The sequence below is a fragment of the Chiloscyllium plagiosum genome, unplaced genomic scaffold (assembly GCF_037043375.1).
Source record: "Chiloscyllium plagiosum isolate Xiang-an unplaced genomic scaffold, Cpla_swu_hap1 HiC_scaffold_9, whole genome shotgun sequence".
NCBI classification, from domain to species: Eukaryota; Metazoa; Chordata; class Chondrichthyes; order Orectolobiformes; family Hemiscylliidae; genus Chiloscyllium; species Chiloscyllium plagiosum.
In genome coordinates this window covers 101,340,119-101,348,912 of record NW_028270147.1, presented here as the reverse complement: position 1 = coordinate 101,348,912, position 8,794 = coordinate 101,340,119, and the positions used below count along the sequence as shown (strand labels likewise).

The following is an 8,794-nucleotide window of genomic DNA, read 5'->3' as shown; positions in this document are numbered from 1 at the left end:
AAGAAATAGAGAAAAACAGTGAGAGGAATCAGTGCAAATCGTGGGGGGGAAAGCGAGGGAGGAAAAACCACCATCTGTGAAAGGATGGAAGACTCTGAGAGAGCGGAGATATCGCTGAAGGTCCAGGGGGGCACAGGGAGGCCATTGGGGAACTGACTGTGCAGGGGCACAGATGCTGTAAGAGCTGCCTCTGATCGACCATTCCAATCTCTGTGCAGCTAAAGTTTGTGAACCTGAGCTTCCTGAAGCTGTTCCGCGCTGCTCGATTGATCAAGCTGCTGCGCCAGGGCTATACCATCCGCATTCTCCTCTGGACCTTTGTGCAATCCTTCAAGGTAAACAGCACAGAAACAGGGATCACGGTCAGGCAAGGACACCACTGCCAGGGTCTCATTACATACCCTGCCCCGAGAGCAGTACTCTAATGGTGGGGGATCCATGTTGCGGTGGGCGGTGCGTCAGTGTTGCGGTGGGCGGTGTATCCGTGTTGCGGTGGGCGTTGTGTCCATGTTGCGGTGGGTGGTGTATCCGTGTTGCGGTGGGTGGTGTGTCAGTGTTGCGGTGGGCGGTGTGTCCATGTTGCGGTGGGCGGTGTATCCGTGTTGCGGTGGGTGGTGTATCCGTGTTGCGGTGGGCGTTGTGTCCATGTTGCGGTGGGTGGTGTATCCGTGTTGCGGTGGGCGTTGTGTCCGTGTTGCGGTGGGCGGTGTATCAGTGTTGCGGTGGGCGGTGTATCAGTGTTGCGGTGGGCGGTGTATCCGTGTTGCGGTGGGTGGTGTGTCAGTGTTGCGGTGGGCGGTGTATCCGTGTTGCGGTGGGTGGTGTGTCAGTGTTGCGGTGGGCGGTGTATCCGTGTTGCGGTGGGTGGTGTGTCAGTGTTGCGGTGGGCGGTGTATCAGTGTTGCGGTGGGCGGTGTATCCGTGTTGCGGTGGGCGGTGTATCAGTGTTGCGGTGGGCGGTGTATCCGTGTTGCGGTGGGTGGTGTGTCAGTGTTGCGGTGGGCGGTGTATCAGTGTTGCGGTGGGCGGTGTATCAGTGTTGCGGTGGGCGGTGTATCCGTGTTGTGGTGGGCGGTGTGTCCATGTTGCGGTGGATGGTGTATCCGTGTTGCGGTGGGCGGTGTATCCATGTTGCGGTGGGCGGTGTATCCGTGTTGCGGTGGGCGGTGTATCAGTGTTGCGGTGGGCGGTGTATCAGTGTTGCGGTGGGCGGTGTATCCGTGTTGCGGTGGGCGGTGTGTCCGTGCTGCGGTGGGCGGTGTATCCGTGCTGCGGTGGGCGGTGTATCCGTGTTGCGGTGGGCGGTGTATCCGTGTTGCGGTGGGCGGTGTATCAGTGTTGCGGTGGGCGGTGTATCCATGTTGCGGTGGGCGGTGTATCCGTGCTGCGGTGGGCGGTGTGTCCGTGTTGCGGTGGGCGGTGTATCCGTGTTGCGGTGGGTGGTGTATCCGTGTTGCGGTGGGCGGTGTATCCGTGTTGCGGTGGGTGGTGTGTCCATGTTGCGGTGGGCGGTGTGTCCATGTTGCGGTGGGCGGTGTATCCGTGTTGCGGTGGGCGGTGTATCCGTGTTGCGGTGGGCGGTGTGTCCGTGTTGCGGTGGGTGGTGTATCCGTGTTGCGGTGGGCGGTGTGTCCGTGTTGCGGTGGGTGGTGTATCCGTGTTGCGGTGGGCGTTGTGTCCATGTTGCGGTGGGTGGTGTATCCGTGTTGCGGTGGGCGGTGTGTCCGTGTTGCGGTGGGTGGTGTATCCGTGTTGCGGTGGGCGTTGTATCCGTGTTGCGGTGGGTGGTGTATCCGTGTTGCGGTGGGTGGTGTATCCGTGTTGCGGTGGGCGTTGTGTCCATGTTGCGGTGGGCGGTGTATCCGTGTTGCGGTGGGCGGTGTGTCCATGTTGCGGTGGGCGGTGTATCCGTGTTGCGGTGGGCGGTGTATCAGTGTTGCGGTGGGCGGTGTATCAGTGTTGCGGTGGGCGGTGTATCAGTGTTGCGGTGGGCGGTGTATCCGTGTTGCGGTGGGCGGTGTATCAGTGTTGCGGTGGGCGGTGTATCCGTGTTGCGGTGGGCGGTGTATCCGTGTTGCGGTGGGTGGTGTGTCAGTGTTGCGGTGGGCGGTGTATCCGTGTTGCGGTGGGTGGTGTGTCAGTGTTGCGGTGGGCGGTGTATCCGTGTTGCGGTGGGTGGTGTGTCAGTGTTGCGGTGGGCGGTGTATCCGTGTTGCGGTGGACGGTGTATCCGTGTTGCGGTGGGCGGTGTATCCATGTTGCGGTGGGCGGTGTATCCGTGTTGCGGTGGGCGGTGTATCAGTGTTGCGGTGGGCGGTGTATCAGTGTTGCGGTGGGCGGTGTATCCGTGTTGCGGTGGGCGGTGTGTCCATGTTGCGGTGGACGGTGTATCCGTGTTGCGGTGGGCGGTGTGTCCGTGTTGCGGTGGGCGGTGTGTCCGTGCTGCGGTGGGCGGTGTATCCGTGTTGCGGTGGGCGGTGTATCCGTGTTGCGGTGGGCGGTGTATCCGTGTTGCGGTGGGCGGTGTGTCCATGTTGCGGTGGGCGGTGTATCCGTGTTGCGGTGGGCGGTGTATCCATGTTGCGGTGGGCGGTGTGTCCGTGTTGCGGTGGGCGGTGTGTCCATGTTGCGGTGGGCGGTGTGTCCGTGTTGCGGTGGGTGGTGTGTCCGTGTTGCGGTGGGTGGTGTATCCGTGTTGCGGTGGGTGGTGTATCCGTGTTGCGGTGGGCGGTGTGTCCGTGTTGCGGTGGGCGGTGTATCCATGTTGCGGTGGGCGGTGTGTCCGTGTTGCGGTGGGAGGTGTGTCCATGTTGCGGTGGGCGGTGTGTCCGTGTTGCGGTGGGTGGTGTGTCCGTGTTGCGGTGGGTGGTGTATCCGTGTTGCGGTGGGTGGTGTATCCGTGTTGCGGTGGGCGGTGTGTCCGTGTTGCGGTGGGTGGTGTGTCCATGTTGCGGTGGGCGGTGTATCCGTGTTGCGGTGGGCGGTGTGTCCGTGTTGCGGTGGGTGGTGTGTCCGTGTTGCGGTGGGCGGTGTGTCCGTGTTGCGGTGGGTGGTGTGTCCGTGTTGCGGTGGGCGGTGTGTCCGTGTTGCGGTGGGCGGTGTGTCCGTGTTGCGGTGGGCGGTGTGTCCATGTTGCGGTGGGTGGTGTGTCCGTGTTGCGGTGGGTGGTGTGTCCGTGTTGCGGTGGGTGGTGTGTCCATGTTGCGGTGGGCGGTGTGTCCGTGTTGCGGTGGGTGGTGTGTCCGTGCTGCGGTGAGCGGTGTATCTGTGTTGCGGTGGGCGGTGTGTCCGTGCTGCGGTGGGCGGTGTGTCAGTGTTGCGGTGGGCGGTGTATCCGTGTTGCGGTGGGTGGTGTGTCCGTGCTGCGGTGAGCGGTGTATCTGTGTTGCGGTGGGCGGTGTGTCCGTGTTGCGGTGCGCGGTGTATCCGTGTTGCGGTGCGCGGTGTATCCGTGTTGCGGTGGGCGGTGTATCAGTGTTGCGGTGCGCGGTGTATCCGTGTTGCGGTGGGTGGTGTGTCAGTGTTGCGGTGGGCGGTGTATCCGTGTTGCGGTGGGCGGTGTGTCCGTGTTGCGGTGAGCGGTGTATCCGTGTTGCGGTGGGTGGTGTGTCAGTGTTGCGGTGGGCGGTGTGTCAGTGTTGCGGTGGGCGGTGTATCCGTGTTGCGGTGGGCGGTGTATCCGTGTTGCGGTGGGCGGTGTATCCGTGTTGCGGTGGGTGGTGTGTCAGTGTTGCGGTGGGCGGTGTATCCGTGCTGCGGTGGGCGGTGTATCAGTGTTGCGGTGGGCGGTGTATCCGTGTTGCGGTGGGCGGTGTATCCGTGTTGCGGTGGGCGGTGTATCCGTGTTGCGGTGGGCGGTGTGTCAGTGTTGCGGTGGGCGGTGTATCCGTGTTGCGGTGCGCGGTGTATCCGTGTTGCGGTGGGCGGTGTCTCCGTGCTGCGGTGGGCGGTGTGTCCGTGCTGCGGTGGGCGGTGTCTCCGTGCTGCGGTGGGCGGTGTCTCCGTGCTGCGGTGGGCGGTGTGACCGTGCTGCGGTGAGCGGTGTGTCCGTGTTGCGGTGGGCGGTGTGTCCGTGCTGCGGTGGGCGGTGTGTCCGTGTTGCGGTGGGCGGTGTATCCGTGTTGCGGTGGGCGGTGTGTCCGTGTTGCGGTGGGCGGTGTCTCCGTGCTGCGGTGGGCGGTGTATCCGTGTTGCGGTGGGCGGTGTATCCGTGCTGCGGTGGGCGGTGTGTCCGTGTTGCGGTGGGCGGTGTATCCGTGTTGCGGTGGGTGGTGTATCTGTGTTGCGGTGGGCGGTGTGTCCGTGCTGCGGTGGGCGGTGTGTCCGTGCTGCGGTGGGCGGTGTGTCCGTGTTGCGGTGGGTGGTGTGTCTGTGTTGCGGTGGGCGGTGTGTCTGTGTTGCGGTGGGCGGTGTGTCCGTGTTGCGGTGGGCGGTGTATCCGTGTTGCGGTGGGCGGTGTGTCCGTGTTGCGGTGGGCGGTGTATCCGTGTTGCGGTGGGCGGTGTGTCCGTGTTGCGGTGGGCGGTGTATCCGTGTTGCAGTGCGCGGTGTATCCGTGTTGCGGTGGGCGGTGTATCAGTGTTGCGGTGAGCGGTGTATCAGTGTTGCGGTGGGCGGTGTATCAGTGTTGCGGTGGGCGGTGTATCAGTGTTGCGGTGGGCGGTGTATCAGTGTTGCGGTGGGCGGTGTATCAGTGTTGCGGTGGGCGGTGTATCCGTGTTGCGGTGGGCGGTGTATCAGTGTTGCGGTGGGCGGTGTATCCGTGTTGCGGTGGGCGGTGTATCAGTGTTGCGGTGGGCGGTGTATCAGTGTTGCGGTGGGCGGTGTATCCGTGTTGCGGTGGGCGGTGTATCAGTGTTGCGGTGGGCGGTGTATCAGTGTTGCGGTGGGCGGTGTATCAGTGTTGCGGTGGGCGGTGTATCAGTGTTGCGGTGGGCGGTGTATCAGTGTTGCGGTGGGCGGTGTATCCGTGTTGCGGTGGGCGGTGTATCAGTGTTGCGGTGGGCGGTGTGTCCGTGTTGCGGTGGGCGGTGTATCCGTGTTGCGGTGGGCGGTGTATCAGTGTTGCGGTGGGCGGTGTATCCGTGTTGCGGTGGGCGGTGTATCCGTGTTGCGGTGGGCGGTGTGTCCGTGCTGCGGTGGGCGGTGTATCCGTGTTGCGGTGGGCGGTGTGTCCGTGCTGCGGTGGGCGGTGTGTGTGCTCTAGTGCGGAATGTTGGTAGCCTCTGTTTTATAACAAGCTGTTTCTAAAGCACGTTTGGTCTTTCCTTGTTGTGTGTGTCATGCTGTGACGAGCATGCTGAAATGATCATGTTGGTGCTACGTTATCTTCCCCAGGCCCTCCCATACGTCTGCCTGCTGATCGCCATGTTGTTCTTCATCTACGCCATCATTGGGATGCAGGTATGAGCCTTGAGTACAGCGAAAGGGTTTGCATGTGAATCGAACAGTGAGAGTTACACTTAGCCAGTGTCCTGCACGCTGACTCATGAAACTGCCTCAATCTCTTCCTGAACTTCCCACAGCTCTTCGGAAACATCGGCCTGGATGACAGCACCCCCATCAACCGACACAACAACTTCCACAATTTCTTCAATGCTTTGATGCTGCTGTTCAGGTGTGTTGCCCTTCAGCTGTCCGGGAAGGTTGTGTCCTGCTGGTTGGATGCTTTGAAATCGGCGGTGACGTTTTTTTTCAACAGATTCCGCTCATCATGTCATCTCTGCAATGGGATGCGCCTCTGCCAAGAGTCTGTCTGAAAGATCTGTCCGCTAAACCAAAGAAACCATCCATTACAGAATCGTAGTCTTATTATGCAAGCCATTCAGCCCATCTTGCCAGCATTGGTGCTGTTACTTGGTGCCAGTTTCCATGTCTGTCCCTGCCTTCCATTTTACTCTAACTAAACAAAATTCAAAACCTCTTAAAACATATCAATGAGATATCCTCAACTCCAACTATTTTATTTAAAGGCAAGCGTATGGCATTGAGGGTGAGTTGGAGGTTTGGATTAGGAGTTGGCTGGCTGGAAGAAGACAGAGGGTAGTAGTTGATGGTAAAGGTTCATCTTGGAGTGCCGTAACTAGCGGTGTTCTGCAAGGATCTGTTTTGGGACCATTGCTGTTTGTCATTTTTATAAATGACCTGGAAGAGGGGTTAGAAGGTTGGGTGAGTAAGTTTGCGGATGATATGAAAGTCGGAGGAGTTGTAGACAGTGAGGAAGGATGTGGCAGGTTACAGCGAGATATAGATAAGCTGCAGAACTGGGCAGAAAGGTGGCAAATGGAGTTCAATGTAGCTAAGTGTGAGGTGATTCACTTTGGTAAGAGTAACAAAAAGATGGGGTACTGAGCTAATGGTCGGATACTTGGTAGTGTGGATGAGCAGAGGGATCTTGGTGTCCATGTACACAGATCTTTGAAAGTTGCCACCCAGGTAAATAGTGCGGTGAAGAAGGCATATGGCGTACTGGCTTTTATTGGTAGAGGAATTGAGTTCCGGAGTACTGAGGTCATGTTGCAGTTGTATAAGACTCTGGTGCGGCCGCATCTGGAGTATTGTGTGCAGTTTTGGTCCCCATACTATAGGAAGGATGTGGAGGCACTGGAACGGGTGCAGAGGAGGTTTACCAGGATGTTGCCTGGTATGGTAGGAAGATCGTATGAGGAAAGGCTGAGGCACTTGGGGTTGTTTTCATTGGAGAAAAGAAGGTTTAGGGGTGACTTGATAGAGGTGTATAAGATGATTAGAGGTTTAGATAGGGTCGACAGTGAGAATCTTTTTCCACGTATGGAGTCAGCTATTACGAGGGAGCATAGCTTTAAATTAAGGGAGGGGTAGGTATAGGACAGATGTTAGGGGTAGGTTCTTTACTCAGCGAGTCGTGAGTTCATGGAATGCCCTGCCAGTAGCAGTTGTGGACTCTCCCTCATTATGGGCATTTAAGCGGGCATTGGATAGGCATATGGAGGATAGTGGGCTAGTGTAGGTTAGGTGGGCTTGGATCGGCACTACATCGAGGGCCGAAGGGCCTGTACTGCGCTGTATTCTTCTATGTTCTATGTTCTATGTTCTATGTTCTATGTTCTATGTTCTATGTGTCCCAGATGTGATTCAATTGGTCCACCGCTGGGCTTTATTCTTACAACACAGTTACAATGCAAACAAGAAAATGAGAATTGGCACAACTTTAATTCTATTGATATACTTAATTAAATAATATAGAACATAGAACAGCACAGCACAGTACAGGTCCTTCAACCCACGATGTTGTGCTGAGCATTATCTTCATCTAAGATCAACCTCCCCTATACACCCCTCCATTTACTGCTGTCCATGTGCTTGTCCAGCAATCGACTAAATTACTCTACTACCACCGTTGACAGTACATTCCACACACCCACCACTCTCTGTGTAAAGAACCTCTGACATTCGCCCCATACCTTCCTCCAATCAACCTTAAAATTATGACCCTTGTGACAGCCATTTCTGTCCTGGGGACAAGTCTCTGGCTATCTACTCTATCTATGCCTCTCATTACCATGTACACCTCTGTCAAGTCACCTCTCCCCTTCACTCCAGTGTGAAAAGCTCTCCAACCCAGGCAGCATCCTGGTAAGTCTCCTCTGCCCCCTCTCTAAAGCACCTTCCTATAATGAGGTGACAAGAACTGAACACAGTATTCCAAGTGTGATCTAACCAGGGCTCTATAGAGCTGCAGCATAACCTCGCAACTCTTAAATTCAATCTCCCTGTTAATGAAAGCCAAAACACAGGCATCTTCTTACAAACCTCTCAACTTGGGTGGCAACTTTGACGGTTCTATATATGTGGACCCCAAGATCCCACTGATCGACCACACTGCCAAGAATCCTGTCTTTAGCCCTGTATTCAGCACTCACATTTGACCTTCCAAATGAATCACTTCGCATTTATCCAGGTTGAACACCATCTGCTACCTCTCAGCCCAGCTTTGCATCCTGTCAGTGTCTTGTTGTAGCCTACAACAGCCCTTGACACTATATATGACATCACCGACCTTCGTGTCATCAGCAAACTTACTAACCCACATTTCCACTTCATCTAAGTCACTTATAAAAACCACAAAGAGCAGAGGCTCAAGAATAGATCCCCACGGGACACCACTGGTCACCGACTCCAGGCGGAATATTTTCCAATCACTACCACTCACTGTCTTCTTTCGGCCAGCCAATTCTGTATCCAGACAGCCAGGTTTCCCTGTTTCCCATGACACCTAACTTTCTGAACTTTATAGGACTGATGTTAGGGGTAGGTTCTTCACTCAGCGAGTCGTTAGTTCATGGAATGCCCTGCCAGTAACAGTGGTGGACTCTCCCTCTTTATGGGCATTTAAGAGGGCATTGGATAGGTATATGGAGGATAGTGGGTTAGTGTAGTTTAGGTGGGCTTGGATCGGCGCAACATCGAGGGCCCAAGGGCCTGTACTGCGCTGTATTCTTCTATGTTCTATGTTCTATGTTCTAAGCCTCTCGTTGGGAACCTTATCAAGGGCTTTATGTTATGTGACTACTTATTTTCAACTAACCCAATATAATCGTATCCCGTTAACACACCCTTGGCAAAGGCAAATTCAGCAAAAAAAGAATTTTCCTTACGTGCTATCACCAGTCCAAGAGAAATAGATGCCAAATGAATCAACCTAGCAGCAGAGAGACAATGCCAGCTTTTTGCTGTAGCAGAGAGAGAGCCGTATCTATCATCTTCAAGTTCTAAACACTGAAAACAAAACTAAAACCCTGGGTCTGTGTGGGCC

At 56.3% G+C, this 8,794-nt stretch overlaps 1 protein-coding gene across 1 annotated transcript in view; it reads left to right on the top strand.

Annotated features, from left to right (window-relative positions):
* Positions 1–224: 224 nt before the first annotated feature.
* LOC122546864 (putative voltage-dependent R-type calcium channel subunit alpha-1E) overlaps positions 225–8,794 on the top strand; it is a 108,936-nt gene continuing 100,366 nt past the window's right edge. The window contains exons 1-3 of the mRNA XM_087990242.1: positions 225–335; positions 5,338–5,403; positions 5,526–5,617. Coding sequence (XP_087846368.1) covers positions 5,368–5,403; positions 5,526–5,617 — 128 coding nt within the window. The 5' untranslated portion in view covers positions 225–335; positions 5,338–5,367. The remainder of the gene's footprint in view (positions 336–5,337; positions 5,404–5,525; positions 5,618–8,794) is intronic.